General features: G+C 42.4%; 1 protein-coding gene across 1 annotated transcript in view; it reads left to right on the top strand.

Moving 5' to 3' along the window:
- LOC124018448 (histone-lysine N-methyltransferase 2D-like) overlaps positions 1–13,867 on the top strand; it is a 32,083-nt gene extending 18,216 nt beyond the window's left edge. The window contains exons 5-10 of the mRNA XM_046333768.1: positions 5,576–5,802; positions 9,702–9,861; positions 10,723–10,913; positions 12,931–13,030; positions 13,261–13,372; positions 13,503–13,867. Of these exons, the coding sequence (XP_046189724.1) occupies positions 5,576–5,802; positions 9,702–9,861; positions 10,723–10,913; positions 12,931–13,030; positions 13,261–13,372; positions 13,503–13,602 (890 nt within the window). The 3' untranslated portion in view covers positions 13,603–13,867. The remainder of the gene's footprint in view (positions 1–5,575; positions 5,803–9,701; positions 9,862–10,722; positions 10,914–12,930; positions 13,031–13,260; positions 13,373–13,502) is intronic.
- The last annotated feature ends 2,805 nt before the right edge of the window (positions 13,868–16,672 follow it).

Below are 16,672 nucleotides of genomic sequence, written 5' to 3'. Positions count from 1 at the left end.
GTAGTAGTAGTGGTGGTGGTAGTACCAATAGTAGTAGTAGTAGTAGTAGTAGTAGTAGTACATCAGTAATAGTAGTAGTAACAGCAGTAGTAGTATAGTAGTAGTAGTAGTAGTAGTATAGTAGTAGTAGTATAGTAGTAGTAGTAGTAGTAGTAGTAGTGGTAGTAGTAGTAGTCTTAGTAGTAGTATAGTAGTAGTAGTAGTAGTAGTAGTACCAATAGTAGTAATAGTCTTAGTAGTAGTAGTAGTACCAATAGTAGTAGTAGTAGTCTTAGTAGTAGTAGTAGTAGTAGTAGTAGTGTAGTAGTAGTAGTATAGTACTAATAGTAGTTGTCTTAGTAGTAGCAGTGGTAGTAGTAGTAGTAGTAGTAGTAGTAGTAGTAGTAGTAGTAGTAGTGGTAGTAGTAGTAGTCTTAGTAGTAGTATAGTAGTAGTAGTAGTAGTAGTACCAATAGTAGTAGTAGTCTTAGTAGTAGTATAGTAGTAGTAGTAGTACCAATAGTAGTAGTAGTAGTCTTAGTAGTAGTAGTAGTAGTAGTAGTAGTAGTAGTAGTAGTAGTAGTGTAGTAGTAGTAGTATAGTACTAATAGTAGTTGTCTTAGTAGTAGCAGTGGTAGTAGTAGTAGTAGTAGTAGTAGTAGTAGTAGTAGTAGTATAATACTAATAGTAGTTGTCTTAATAGTAGTAGTAGTAGTAGTAGTAGTAGTAGTAGTAGTAGTAGTGTAGTAGTAGTAGTATAGTACTAATAGTAGTTGTCTTAGTAGTAGCAGTGGTAGTAGTAGTAGTAGTAGTAGTAGTAGTAGTAGTAGTATAATACTAATAGTAGTTGTCTTAATAGTAGTAGTAGTAGTAGTAGTAGTAGTAGTAGTAGTGTAGTAGTAGTGTAGTAGTAGTGTAGTAGTAGTGTAGTAGTAGTAGTAGTAGTAGTAGTAGTAGTAGTAGTAGTAGTAGTAGTGTAGTAGTAGTATAATACTAATAGTAGTTGTCTTAGTAGTAGTGGTAGTAGTAGTAGTCGTTGTCATCGTCATAGTAGTAGTAGTAGTAGTAGTAGTATAGTAGTAGAAGTAGTATAGTAGTAGCAGTATAGTAGTAGTAGTAGTATAGTAGTAGTAGTAGTAGTCTAGTAGTGGTAGTAGTAGTACTATAGTAGTAGTAGTAGTAGTAGTCTTAGCAGTAGTAGTGCAGTAGTAGTGTAGTAGTAGTAGTAGCAGTAGTAGTATAGTGCTAATGGTAGTAGTAGTAGCAGTAGTAGTCTTAGTAGTAGTAGTAGCAGTAGCAGTAGTAGTCTTAGTAGTAGTAGTAGTCTTAGTAGTAGTAACATAAGTAGTAGTAGTAGTAGTAGTAGTGTAGTAGTAGTAGTATAGGACTAATAGTAGTTGTCTTAGTAGTAGCAGTAGTAGTAGTAGTAGTAGTAGTAGTAGTAGTAGTAGTAGTGTAGTAGTAGTGTAGTAGTAGTGTAGTAGTAGTGTAGTAGTAGTAGTAGTAGTAGTAGTAGTAGTAGTAGTAGTAGTAGTAGTAGTAGTAGTAGTAGTAGTAGTGTAGTAGTAGTAGTTGTCTTAGTAGTAGTGGTAGTAGTAGTAGTCGTTGTCATTGTCATAGTAGTAGTAGTAGTAGTAGTAGTAGTAGTAGTAGTACCAATAGTAGTAGTAGTAGTCTTAGTAGTAGTAGTAGTAGTAGTAGTAGTGTAGTAGTAGTAGTATAGTACTAATAGTAGTTGTCTTAGTAGTAGCAGTGGTAGTAGTAGTAGTAGTAGTAGTAGTAGTAGTAGTAGTAGTACCAATAGTAGTAGTAGTAGTCTTAGTAGTAGTAGTAGTAGTAGTAGTAGTGTAGTAGTAGTAGTATAATACTAATAGTAGTTGTCTTAATAGTAGTAGTAGTAGTAGTAGTAGTAGTAGTAGTAGTAGTAGTAGTGTAGTAGTAGTGTAGTAGTAGTGTAGTAGTAGTGTAGTAGTAGTAGTAGTAGTAGTAGTAGTAGTAGTAGTAGTAGTAGTAGTAGTGTAGTAGTAGTAGTTGTCTTAGTAGTAGCAGTGGTAGTAGTAGTAGTAGTAGTATAATACTAATAGTAGTTGTCTTAGTAGTAGTGGTAGTAGTAGTAGTCGTTGTCATCGTCATAGTAGTAGTAGTAGTAGTAGTAGTAGTATAGTAGTAGAAGTAGTATAGTAGTAGCAGTATAGTAGTAGTAGTAGTATAGTAGTAGTCTAGTAGTGGTAGTAGTAGTACTATAGTAGTAGTAGTAGTAGTAGTAGTATAGTAGTAGAAGTAGTATAGTAGTAGCAGTATATTAGTAGTAGTAGTAGTAGTATAGTAGTAGTCTAGTAGTGGTAGTAGTAGTACTATAGTAGTAGTAGTAGTAGTAGTACTATAGTAGTAGTATAGTAGTAGTCTAGTAGTGGTAGTAGTAGTACTATAGTAGTAGTATAGTAGTAGTCTAGTAGTGGTAGTAGTAGTACTATAGTAGTAGTAGTAGTAGTAGTCTAGTAGTGGTAGTAGTAGTACTATAGTAGTAGTAGTAGTAGTAGTCTAGTAGTGGTAGTAGTAGTAGTAGTAGTAGTCTAGTAGTGGTAGTAGTAGTACTATAGTAGTAGTATAGTAGTAGTCTAGTAGTGGTAGTAGTAGTACTATAGTAGTAGTATAGTAGTAGTCTAGTAGTGGTAGTAGTAGTACTATAGTAGTAGTATAGTAGTAGTCTAGTAGTGGTAGTAGTAGTACTATAGTAGTAGTAGTAGTAGTAGTCTAGTAGTGGTAGTAGTAGTACTATAGTAGTAGTATAGTAGTAGTCTAGTAGTGGTAGTAGTAGTACTATAGTAGTAGTAGTAGTAGTAGTCTAGTAGTGGTAGTAGTAGTACTATAGTAGTAGTATAGTAGTAGTCTAGTAGTGGTAGTAGTAGTACTATAGTAGTAGTATAGTAGTATTCTAGTAGTGGTAGTAGTAGTACTATAGTAGTAGTAGTAGTAGTAGTCTAGTAGTGGTAGTAGTACTATAGTAGTAGTAACATAAGTAGTAGTAGTAGTAGTAGTAGTGTAGTAGTAGTAGTATAGGACTAATAGTAGTTGTCTTAGTAGTAGCAGTAGTAGTAGTAGTAGTAGTAGTAGTAGTAGTAGTAGTAGTGTAGTAGTAGTGTAGTAGTAGTGTAGTAGTAGTGTAGTAGTAGTAGTAGTAGTAGTAGTAGTAGTAGTAGTAGTAGTAGTAGTAGTAGTAGTAGTAGTAGTAGTGTAGTAGTAGTAGTTGTCTTAGTAGTAGTGGTAGTAGTAGTAGTCGTTGTCATCGTCATAGTAGTAGTAGTAGTAGTAGTAGTAGTAGTAGTAGTACCAATTAGTAGTAGTAGTCTTAGTAGTAGTAGTAGTAGTAGTAGTAGTGTAGTAGTAGTATATAGTACTAATAGTAGTTGTCTTAGTAGTAGCAGTGGTAGTAGTAGTAGTAGTAGTAGTAGTAGTAGTAGTAGTAGTACAATAGTAGTAGTAGTAGTCTTAGTAGTAGTAGTAGTAGTAGTAGTAGTGTAGTAGTAGTAGTATAATACTAATAGTAGTTGTCTTAATAGTAGTAGTAGTAGTAGTAGTAGTAGTAGTAGTAGTAGTAGTAGTGTAGTAGTAGTGTAGTAGTAGTGTAGTAGTAGTGTAGTAGTAGTAGTAGTAGTAGTAGTAGTAGTAGTAGTAGTAGTAGTAGTAGTAGTGTAGTAGTAGTAGTTGTCTTAGTAGTAGCAGTGGTAGTAGTAGTAGTAGTAGTATAATACTAATAGTAGTTGTCTTAGTAGTAGTGGTAGTAGTAGTAGTCGTTGTCATCGTCATAGTAGTAGTAGTAGTAGTAGTAGTAGTATAGTAGTAGAAGTAGTATAGTAGTAGCAGTATAGTAGTAGTAGTAGTATAGTAGTAGTCTAGTAGTGGTAGTAGTAGTAGTACTATAGTAGTAGTAGTAGTAGTAGTAGTATAGTAGTAGAAGTAGTATAGTAGTAGCAGTATATTAGTAGTAGTAGTAGTAGTATAGTAGTAGTCTAGTAGTGGTAGTAGTAGTACTATAGTAGTAGTAGTAGTAGTAGTACTATAGTAGTAGTATAGTAGTAGTCTAGTAGTGGTAGTAGTAGTACTATAGTAGTAGTATAGTAGTAGTCTAGTAGTGGTAGTAGTAGTACTATAGTAGTAGTAGTAGTAGTAGTCTAGTAGTGGTAGTAGTAGTACTATAGTAGTAGTAGTAGTAGTAGTCTAGTAGTGGTAGTAGTAGTAGTAGTAGTAGTCTAGTAGTGGTAGTAGTAGTACTATAGTAGTAGTATAGTAGTAGTCTAGTAGTGGTAGTAGTAGTACTATAGTAGTAGTATAGTAGTAGTCTAGTAGTGGTAGTAGTAGTACTATAGTAGTAGTATAGTAGTAGTCTAGTAGTGGTAGTAGTAGTACTATAGTAGTAGTAGTAGTAGTAGTCTAGTAGTGGTAGTAGTAGTACTATAGTAGTAGTATAGTAGTAGTCTAGTAGTGGTAGTAGTAGTACTATAGTAGTAGTAGTAGTAGTAGTCTAGTAGTGGTAGTAGTAGTACTATAGTAGTAGTATAGTAGTAGTCTAGTAGTGGTAGTAGTAGTACTATAGTAGTAGTATAGTAGTATTCTAGTAGTGGTAGTAGTAGTACTATAGTAGTAGTAGTAGTAGTAGTCTAGTAGTGGTAGTAGTACTATAGTAGTAGTATAGTAGTAGTCTAGTAGTGGTAGTAGTAGTACTATAGTAGTAGTATAGTAGTAGTCTAGTAGTAGTCTAGTAGTGGTAGTAGTACTATAGTAGTAGTATAGTAGTAGTCTAGTAGTAGTCTAGTAGTGGTAGTAGTACTATAGTAGTAGTATAGTAGTAGTCTAGTAGTAGTCTAGTAGTGGTAGTAGTACTATAGTAGTAGTATAGTAGTAGTCTAGTAGGAGTCTAGTAGTGGTAGTAGTACTATAGTAGTAGTATAGTAGTAGTCTAGTAGTAGTCTAGTAGTGGTAGTAGTACTATAGTAGTAGTAGTCTTAGTAGTAGTGTAGTATTATTATTTTTTTACCTTTATTTTACCTTTATTTAACTAGGCAAGTCAGTTAAGAACAAATTCTTATTTTCAATGACAGCCTAGGAACAGTGGGTTAACTGCCTGTTCAGGGGCAGAACGACAGATTTGTACCTTGTCAGCTCGGGGGTTTGAACTCGCAACCTTCCGGTTACTAGTCCAACGCTCTAACCACTAGGCTAAGCTGCCGTAGTGTAGTATTAGTAACAGTAGTAGTAGTAACAGAAGTAGTAGTAGTAGTGGTGGTTGTAGTTACTATCTCGTGATGTCATTTTCCTTGTAAAATCTCATTCCCTAATTGATGCTCATGTTTCATTTTAGCCACTAGAGGGCAGACTTGTACAAGGAAACTAAATACCCACGTTAGAGAACTGTACAGACCAGGGTCAATGGTCGTAGTGGCACCCTGTACTGTCTTCATTCCCTATGAGTTCTGGACAAAGGTGTGTAGTGCACTATCTAGGGAACACAGTGACATTTAGAACACCAGTCTGTCTCTCATCTACAGACCAGGCTACTTCTCTAAGAGATGGGTGTGTTGTCTCCTCCCTACTCCAGACCTGTATGTAGCCACTCACCGATCAGACGATTCCACTGTCCTCCGGCGGTTCTCTGAAGGGGCCAGTCGGTGCCAGAGTCCAGCCCCACGGAGTGTCTCTGTGGATAGGCTGCTGGATCACCAGAGCCCCAGGCTTCAGCAGGCCTCCAGGATACAACATGGAGGATCTCCCCAGAGACAGAGCATGGAGCAGGGCTGTCTGGTTGCTCTAACTCCCCCTGGTCAGGTAGACTACACTGGGCAGACTGCCGGGTCCTGTCTCTACTCTCCCTCTGGTCAGGTAGACTACACTGGGCAGACTGCTGTCTCTACTCTCCCTCTGGTCAGGTAGACTACACTGTGCAGACTGCCGGGTCCTGTCTCTACTGTCCCTCTGGTCCAGTAGACTACACTGGGCAGACTGCCCGGTCCGGTCTCTACTCCGGTCTCTACTCTCCCTCTGGTCCGGTAGACTACACTGGTCAGACTGCCCGGTCCTGTCTCTACTCTCCCTCTGGTCCAGTAGACTACACTGGGCAGACTGCCGGGTCCTGTCTCTACTCTCCCTCTGGTCCGGTAGACTACACTGGGCAGACTGCCCGTCTGGTCTCTACTCTCTGGTCCGGTAGACTACACTGGGCAGACTGCCCGGTCCGGTCTCTACTCAGGTCTCTACTCTCCCTCTGGTCCGGTAGACTACACTGGGCAGACTGCCCGGTCCGGTCTCTACTCCAGTCTTTACAGCCCACCTCCCCCAGGGTCAGACCTGCAGACAGACACCAGATTCAACTCCATCAACACAACACAGGTCAACACGTACATGTATATTGTAGATTCTAGTTTGATTTAGTTTGATTCTAATTTGATTCTAGTTTGATTCTAGTTTGATTTAGTTTGATTCTAGTTTGATTTAGTTTGATTCTAGTTGGATTCTAGTTGGATTTAGTTTGATTCTAGTTTGATTCTAGTTTGATTCTAGTTTGATTTAGTTTGATTTAGTTTGATTTAGTTTGATTCTAGTTTGATTTAGTTTGATTCTAGTTTGATTCTAGTTTGATTCTAGTTGGATTTAGTTTGATTCTAGTTTGATTCTAGTTTGATTCTAGTTTGATTTAGTTTGATTTAGTTTGATTCTAGTTTGATTCTAGTTTGATTCTAGTTTGATTTAGTTTGATTCTAGTTTGATTTAGTTTGATTCTAGTTTGATTTAGTTTGATTCTAGTTTGATTCTAGTTTTATTTAGTTTGATTCTAGTTTGATTTAGTTTGATTCTAGTTTGATTCTAGTTTTATTTAGTTTGATTCTAGTTTGATTCTAGTTTGATTTAGTTTGATCTGCTTCAGTCCGGAGACAACAGGACTAAGTTAGTCAACACACGCTCCAAACCCCGAACAATTTATAGCGGATAGAAAACACGCGCCAACTTAATCCAGAACGCTCCTGGAAAAAAAAACCCATCTAATCTCGAATGAGCACTTCCTGGTTAAATAAAAGGTTAAATAAATTAAACAACAAAAATGACTGATATTTATTTATTTAAATATTAACACACACATCATAAGTAGCCTACAGTGTGAATACAGAAGTGTCGTCACAGATGAATGTTGTGGGGTCACAGATCAATGTTGTGGGGTCACAGATCAACGTTGTGGGGTCACAGATCAACGTTGTGGGGTCACAGATCAACGTTGTGGGGTCACAGATCAACGTTGTGGGGTCACAGATCAATGTTGTGGGGTCACAGATCAATGTTGTGGTGTCACAGATCAATGTGACCAGTCGACAGCTGTTATTGATGCAGCTGTCTGCATCAATAACACTAGAATAGCAACGACCCAATTATTCCATGATACAGAGTCATTCCATGGCACCTTTGATGTAGCATGAGGTTTTACACACCTTGATGCTAATGGCAGAAAGCTGTGGTCTGTGGCCAGACATGAGGTTTTACACACCTTGATGCTAATGACAGGAGGCTGTGGTCCTTAATGCTAATGACAGGAGGCTGTGGTCCTTAATGCTAATGACAGGAGGCTGTGGTCCTTAATGCTAATGACAGGAGGCTGTGGTCCTTAATGCTAATGACAGGAGGCTGTGGTCCTTAATGCTAATGACAGGAGGCTGTGGTCCTTAATGCTAATGACAGGAGGCTGTGGTCCTTAATGCTAATGACAGGAGGCTGTGGTCCTTAATGCTAATGACAGGAGGCTGTGGTCCTTAATGCTAATGACAGGAGGCTGTGGTCCTTAATGCTAATGACAGGAGGCTGTGGTCCTTAATGCTAATGACAGGAGGCTGTGGTCCTTAATGCTGATGACAGGAGGATGTGGTCCTTAATGCTAATGACAGGAGGCTGTGGTCCTTAATGCTAATGACAGGAGGCTGTGGTCCTTAATGCTAATGACAGGAGGCTGTGGTCCTTAATGCTAATGCCAGGAGGCTGTGGTCCTTAATGCTAATGACAGGAGGCTGTGGTCCTTAATGCTAATGACAGGAGGCTGTGGTCCTTAATACTAATGACAGGAGGCTGTGGTCCTTAATGCTAATGACAGGAGGCTGTGGTCCTTAATACTAATGACAGGAGGCTGTGGTCCTTAATACTAATGACAGGAGGCTGTGGTCCTTAATGCTAATGACAGGAGGCTGTGGTCCTTAATGCTAATGACAGGAGGCTGTGGTCCTTAATGCTAATGACAGGATGCTGTGGTCCTTAATGCTAATGACAGGAGGCTGTGGTCCTTAATACTAATGACAGGAGGCTGTGGTCCTTAATGCTAATGACAGGAGGCTGTGGTCCTTAATGCTAATGACAGGAGGCTGGCTGTGGTCCTTAATGCTAATGACAGGAGGCTGTGGTCCTTAATGCTAATGACAGGAGGCTGTGGTTCTTAATGCTAATGACAGGAGGCTGTGGTCCTTAATGCTAATGACAGGAGGCTGTGGTCCTTAATGCTAATGACAGGAGGCTGTGGTCCTTAATGCTAATGCCAGGAGGCTGTGGTCCTTAATGCTAATGACAGGATGCTGTGGTCCTTAATGCTAATGACAGGAGGCTGTGGTCCTTAATGCTAATGACAGGAGGCTGTGGTCCTTAATGCTAATGACAGGAGGCTGTGGTCCTTAATGCTAATGACAGGAGGCTATGGTCTGTGGTCCGACATGTAAAGTCTACGTGTGTTTCACAGTATTTATCACATCCCAAGCCAACCCCCTCTGGGGAGTAATCTCCACAAACGCTATGAAGTCTTACTGCCTTGGGGGGGGGGGGGGACGACGACATTCATTTGAGAAGCTCATTTCATTGAGGGATGTGCGGGGGGTAAGACAACACTGGCTTTTGAGATCTCTCTTATCTGTTCAGAACCAAGAAGAGTAATTATCTGTGAAAATATTTGGTGGGTTACTGTGTGATTGGCAGGGACATTGAACTTGGCGGTACTGAGGGTGAGGATCTGTTACTTAAAGGGTTCTGGAAGGAGGGTTGAGTCCAAATTGGCACCCTATTCCCTATATAGTGTGCACTACTTTTCACCAGGGTCCTATGGGGTTAATGCACTATAAATGGAATAGGGTGCCATTTGGGAGGGAGCATCAGTAATGTGAGAGGAGTGGGAACACCATCTCAATGCACTGTCTCTCACAGCACAGTAGAGCACACAGACACTTTGGGGCTAATCTCAATGCACTGCCTCTCACAACACAGCAGAGCACACAGACACTTTGGGGCTAATCTCAATGCACTGCCTCTCACAACACAGTAGAGCACACAGACACTTTGGGGCTAATCTCAATGCACTGCCTCTCACAACACAGTAGAGCACACAGACACTTTGGGGCTAATCTCAATGCACTGCCTCTCACAACACAGTAGAGCACACAGATACTTTGGGGCTAATCTCAATGCACTGCCTCTCACAACACAGCAGAGCACACAGACACTTTTGGGCCAAGTGCTCGGTCGAGGTCTAAGAGACCAAATATAATGTAGAAAGATCACTTTTTAAGTGAGGTGAGATTACAGTGTTAGAAACATTTACCTGATCTTATTGTTCTAGAAACAAGGATATCATGACACCATTTTTTTTGGACAAACTTCTGTTTTCACTCGAATGATAAGGCCTTTCTTTAATCATTGTATTTTTCCAGATCTCCAGACTAGGGCTTAGTGACCACCTCTCTGTGCCCAGGACTCCATCACCTCAGCCTGGGGTGGCAGAGCTCTCCTCCTCCCTGAGAGGACTCCTGAACCTGGTGGATCAGCACTGGGCTGGCACACGCTCCCTCCACCTTAACCCCAGCTTCCTGGGTACACAATCAGTCACTACGCTACATCCCAAATAGTACCCTGTTCCATATGTACTGCACTTACTACTGACCACGGAGATGCATTTATGTGTCGTCATCATCACTCACACAAACAGATGTTTTAGACCTGGGTTTTTAACCATTCTAGATATATATATACAGTGGGGAGAAAAATTACAGACCTCTACATGCTTTGTAAGTAGGAAAACCTGCAAAACCGGCAGTGTATCAAATACTTGTTCTCTCCACTGTTTATACATTCCTCCTTTGGCCGCCTCTCCTTCCAGTTCTCTGCTGCCAATGACTGGAACGAACTACAAAAATCTCTGAAACTGGAAACACTCATCTCCCTCACTAGCTTTAAGCACCAGCTGTCAGAGCAGCTCACAGATTACTGCACCTGTACATAGCCCACCTATAATTTAGCCCAAACAACTACCTCTTCCCCTACTGTATTTATTTATTTTGCTCCTTTGCACCCCATTATTTCTATCTCTACTTTGCACATTCTTCCACTGCAAATCTACCATTCCAGTGTTTTACTTGCTATATTGTATTTACTTTGCCACCGTGGCTTTTTTTTGCCTTTACCTCCCTTATCTCACCTCATTTGCTCACATTGTAAAAATACTTATTATTCTACTGTATTATTGACTGTATGTTTGTTCTCAACTTGCCTACTTGGTGAAATAAAGGTGAAATAAAAGTATATATATAACCATTCTAGATGTAACCATTCTAACATATTTTCCTCAGACTAATACATTAGCTAGTCCTTTGCTTGCCATTGTAACGATAACAAGAAACTTCCTAGATACCGTTCTCACACCGTGTACCTTCCTGTCTTCTGTCTCCTCTCCAGGCCAGGCCTACGACCTGCTCTCTGCCCTGGGATCACCTCCTGCTACTTCCTGTCTGACAGAGACAGAAGAAAAGAGAGAAGGACAGAACAGAGGAGGACAAGAACAGAGTGAGAGTCATGTTGATGTGACTCCACAGTGCAGTGAGATAGCTCTCCTGAAGAGGAAGCTGTCCTTCACACAACAGCAGTTGGTTAGTACCTCAACAGCTGGTTAGTACCTCAACAGCAGCTGGTTAGTACCTCAACAGCTGGTTAGTACCTCAACAGCAGCTGGTTAGTACCTCAACAGCAGCTGGTTAGTACCTCAACAGCAGCTGGTTAGTACCCCAACAGCAGCTGGTTAGTACCTCAACAGCAGCTGGTTAGTACCTCAACAGCAGCTGGTTAGTACCTCAACAGCAGCTGGTTAGTACCTCAACAGCAGCTGGTTAGTACCTCAACAGCAGCTGGTTAGTACCCCAACAGCAGCTGGTTAGTACCTCAACAGCAGCTGGTTAGTACCTCAACAGCAGCTGGTTAGTACCTCAACAGCTGGTTAGTACCTCAACAGCAGCTGGTTAGTACCTCAACAGCAGCTGGTTAGTACCTCAACAGCAGCTGGTTAGTACCTCAACAGCAGCTGGTTAGTACCTCAACAGATGGTTAGTACCTCAACAGCAGCTGGTTAGTACCTCAACAGCAGCTGATTAGTACCTCAACAGCAGCTGGTTAGTACCTCAACAGCAGCTGGTTAGTACCTCAACAGATGGTTAGTACCTCAACAGCAGCTGGTTAGTACCTCATCAGCAGCTGGTTAGTACCTCAACAGCAGCTGGTTAGTACCTCAACAGCAGCTGGTTAGTACCTCAACAGCAGCTGGTTAGTACCTCAACAGCAGCTGGTTAGTACCTCATCAGCAGCTGGTTAGTACCTCAACAGCAGCTGGTTAGTACCTCAACAGCAGCTGGTTAGTACCTCAACAACAGCTGGTTAGTACCTCAACAGCAGCTGGTTAGTACCTCATCAGCAGCTGGTTAGTACCTCATCAGCAGCTGATTAGTACCTCAACAGCAGCTGGTTAGTACCTCAACAGCAGCTGGTTAGTACCTCAACAGCAGCTGGTTAGTACCTCAACAGCAGCTGGTTAGTACCTCAACAGCAGCTGGTTAGTACCTCTCAACAGCAGCTGGTTAGTACCTCAACAGCAGCTGGTTAGTACCTCAACAGCAGCTGGTTAGTACCTCATCAGCAGCTGGTTAGTACCTCAACAGCAGCTGGTTAGTACCTCAACAGCAGCTGGTTAGTACCTCATCAGCAGCTGGTTAGTACCACAACAGCAGCTGGTTAGTACCTCATCAGCAGCTGGTTAGTACCTCAACAGCAGCTGGTTAGTACCTCAACAGCAGCTGGTTAGTACCTCAACAGCAGCTGGTTAGTACCTCAACAGCAGCTGGTTAGTACCACAACAGCAGCTGGTTAGTACCTCATCAGCAGCTGGTTAGTACCTCAACAGCAGCTGGTTAGTACCACAACAGCAGCTGGTTAGTACCTCAACAGCAGCTGGTTAGTACCTCATCAGCAGCTGGTTAGTACCTCATCAGCAGCTGGTTAGTACCTCAACAACACTAGGAATGTGTTCCAAATGGCACACTATTCCCTACTGAATATATGGCACTACTTTGGACCAATATAGTGCACTACTTTGAACCAATATAGTGCACTACTTTGGACCAATATAGTGCACTACTTTGAACCAATATAGTGCACTACTTTGGACCAATATAGTGCACTACTTTGGACCAATATAGTGCACTACTTTGAACCAATATAGTGCACTACTTTGGACCAATATAGTGCACTACTTAGGACCAATATAGTGCACTACTTAGGACCAATATAGTGCACTACTTTGGACCAATATAGTGCACTACTTAGGATCAATATAGTGCACTACTTAGGACCAATATAGTGCACTACTTTGGACCAATATAGTGCACTACTTTGAACCAATATAGTGCACTACTTTGGACCAATATAGTGCACTACAATAATTTGTCACCAGAATCTGAATTTGTTTAGGTTAAATCCCGACCTAAATGATCTTCTCTCAGGGGCAAACCCTAACTTCCACTTAATCTCCCATTGACATCAACACATGAATAAGTGAAAATTCATCTATATTGGAATTAATGATTCGCCTCTCTGTGTCTCTATTTGTCTGTGTTGCAGGAATCCCTGAAGAAAAGGCTTGTCGAGGCTCTGAAAGAAAACTACAACTTGAGACTAACCAGCCTAAAGCAGGACTCCTCTACCACTGCAGAGGCCAACTGTGAGTTGCCTTGTCTATGGCACAGTGTGTCTCCATTTCTGTGTCTTTTGGATGGTGTGGACAAATCTCTCTCTTCTCTGCTCTCTCTGTGTGTGTGTGTGTGTGTGTGTGTGTGTGTGTGTGTGTGTGTGTGTGTGTGTGTGTGTGTGTGTGTGTGTGTGTGTGTGTGTGTGTGTGTGTGTGTGTGTGTGTGTGTGTGTGTGTGTGTGTGTGTGTGTGTGTGTGTGTAGGTGGCAGGCATTGGGACAGGTGTCTACAGAGACAGGTGCTTGCTCTGCGAGAGCAGGAGACACACCTGAGACAACTGGAGCAGACCATTGTGCTTCTACAGGGCAATCACAGGTCAATACACACACACACACACAAACAATTAACTCAACATTCTGTCTGTCAAAAGTCTGTGCCAAGACTCAGCTTTTTGTCACCCTCCAAATATGTTTTTTAGTTTGTTGTATTTATGTATTTTCCACAGGTCTTTGGTGTCCAATAATAACTCTCTGTTGGGACATCTAAATGAACACATAACAGAACAAACGGAGTCCAGAGTCCAGAGAATCCAGCCAGCAGACTAATCTAATGAGTTCAACATTGAACATCAATTCAAGCCTTTGCCAAGATTGTACTGCGTTCTAATGACTCGAGCCTTCTCTGTAAACTGTTGTAGGCTGTTTGGCATACTGTGAAATTACATTGAAAATGTATTTGTAATATACATGCTTTTTATATGCACTCAACAAAAAAACACTTCTAAAGAAAGATAACGTTAGTATATCATAATACACTTTTCTGTATTGTCATTTGTGTAATTAGATGATGATAATAAAGCGATGTTTTTTTGACCCTCCGGAAGCTACTCGGTTTCTCCTCCAGCGGGCGTTTAATTCTGACGTCACTGACGCAGAGAGGACGTTTCAGTGACGTCACTGACGCTGAGAGGACGTTTCAGTGACGTCACGGCCCACATATTAAAACGGCTCCTTGAGGCCAGCTGTCAAAACGGAGACAAAAATAGACTTTCTTCGCAATAGCCAGGCCCTATATTTTGAAACAGTAGTGCATTTAAATATATATATTTTTAAAATAATTTTCTAAAATAGGCTACTATAAAAGTTTGATTAAGAAGAAGGTAGCTGATGAATAATGAATTGGGGGTGATTTTTGATAGCTAGCCAGGTGTTAGCAACGGGCAAAGTGAAGTGGAGACGGTAGTTGCTGCGAGGTTTATAACTAATTCACTTTCTGTTTCTTTACCTGGCTTTTGGGTAAAGTTTATTTGTTTTGTTAAAGTAAGCTACTATAACGCCAAAAAAAATGGCAACCGAACAGGACAATCAATTTTGTTCCTTCAACGTTGGTGGTTGTTTTTTTTCCATCCGGTTCAACCGACTTTCTCACCTTCAGGACTCGTTGCTTTTCAAAGAGACGACTTCCGGTCAGAAACCACGGTGGTTTATCGACAGAGACGGATGCACATTCAGACATGTACATTATTATCTACAAACGGGAAACTAGCTACATCATGTGTGTCAGAATTAAATATTTTATATGAGCTTACCGCAGGTTTACGTCTAACGTCACTGCTACAGGTAAAATCAATTAACCGATCAACCCTTTTTGCCTGTTTGCAAAGTTAAAGACATGGTTATTAGTCTACCTAATATGGTAAAGTAACGCAAACAGTCTACTGTTTCACAATAACATTCAATCAAGGTTTAAGAAAAAACGAAATCAAAACAATAAGGCTGCATTTAGACAAGCAGCCCAATTCTGATCTTTTTTTTCTCAATAATTGGTCTTTTGACCAATCAGTTTAGCTCTGAAAAAGATTGGATTTGAAGAGGGCTGATGTGATTGGTCGGGAAAGATCTTGTACTACATCATTGAGTCTAACATAAAAAATATACTTGGACAAGTGTTTAAGAATAAGTTAATTTATACCGAAAATATTTAATGTTTACACTATCATAATTGATATCTAGTGTGTACATATCAGTTATATTACTATGCATACTAACTTCCTCTAATTACTTGTTATTTTTTTATTAAAACGTTGATTATTATTGATATTGATACTGTAATGTTGAGGGAGGCAGATCTAAGCATTTCACTGCACCTTTTATACCCGGTGCTGTAAACTATATGTAACAAATGACATTTGGTTTGATATAAAGTGGGCTCATGATTTATGTCCTCGGATTAATTTCCCACTAGGCCTTAGAGAACCTCCAGTCAGGGAAGCATTTCCTGCGAGACCGCCAGTAGACCTGCAGGTGACTGAGAGAGCCACCCTGAACTACTGGAAGACCAGAATCTGTAACACCAGAGAACCTGAACCCATAGTCAGCCCAGTGTCCTCAGTCCTCAGGTAGGCCCCCATATCAGCCCAGTGTCCTCAGGTAGGCCCCCCATAGTCAGCCCAGTGTCCTCAGGTAGGCCCCCATAGTCAGCCCAGTGTCCTCAGGTAGGCCCCCCATAGCCAGCCCAGTGTCCTCAGGTAGGCCCCCATAGCCAGCCCAGTGTCCTCAGGTAGGCCCCCCATAGTCAGCCCAGTGTCCTCAGGTAGGCCCCCCATAGTCAGCCCAGTGTCCTCAGGTAGGCCCCCATAGCCAGCCCAGTGTCCTCAGGTAGGCCCCCCATAGCCAGCCCAGTGTCCTCAGGTAGGCCCCCCATAGTCAGCCCAGTGTCCTCAGGTAGGCCCCCATAGCCAGCCCAGTGTCCTCAGGTAGGCCCCCCATAGTCAGCCCAGTGTCCTCAGGTAGGCCCCCCATAGCCAGCCCAGTGTCCTCAGGTAGGCCCCCCATAGCCAGCCCAGTGTCCTCAGGTAGGCCCCCCATAGTCAGCCCAATGTCCTCAGGTAGGCCCCCATAGTCAGCCCAGTGTCCTCAGGTAGGCCCCCCATAGCCAGCCCAGTGTCCTCAGGTAGGCCCCCCATAGTCAGCCCAGTGTCCTCAGGTAGGCCCCCCATAGTCAGCCCAGTGTCCTCAGGTAGGCCCCCCATAGTCAGCCCAGTGTCCTCAGGTAGGCCCCCATAGTCAGCCCAGTGTCCTCAGGTAGGCCCCCCATAGTCAGCCCAGTGTCCTCAGGTAGGCCCCCATAGTCAGCCCAGTGTCCTCAGGTAGGCCCCCCATAGTCAGCCCAGTGTCCTCAGGTAGGCCCCCCATAGTCAGCCCAGTGTCCTCAGGTAGGCCCCCCATAGCCAGCCCAGTGTCCTCAGGTAGGCCCCCCATGGTCAGCCCAGTGTCCTCAGGTAGGCCCCCATAGTCAGCCCAGTGTCCTCAGGTAGGCCCCCATAGTCAGCCCAGTGTCCTCAGGTAGGCCCCCATAGCCAGCCCAGTGTCCTCAGGTAGGCCCCCATAGCCAGCCCAGTGTCCTCAGGTAGGCCCCCCATAGCCAGCCCAGTGTCCTCAGGTAGGCCCCCCATAGTCAGCCCAGTGTCCTCAGGTAGGCCCCCCATAGTCAGCCCAGTGTCCTCAGGTAGGCCCCCCATAGTCAGCCCAGTGTCCTCAGGTAGGCCCCCCATAGCCAGCCCAGTGTCCTCAGGTAGGCCCCCCATAGCCAGCCCAGTGTCCTCAGGTAGGCCCCCCATAGCCAGCCCAGTGTCCTCAGGTAGGCCCCCCATAGTCAGCCCAGTGTCCTCAGGTA

Source organism: Oncorhynchus gorbuscha, unplaced genomic scaffold (assembly GCF_021184085.1).
Source record: "Oncorhynchus gorbuscha isolate QuinsamMale2020 ecotype Even-year unplaced genomic scaffold, OgorEven_v1.0 Un_scaffold_522, whole genome shotgun sequence".
In the NCBI taxonomy this organism is placed as follows: Eukaryota; Metazoa; Chordata; class Actinopteri; order Salmoniformes; family Salmonidae; genus Oncorhynchus; species Oncorhynchus gorbuscha.
Note: the sequence above shows the minus strand (reverse complement) of the source record. Positions and strands in the feature narration are given on the sequence as shown.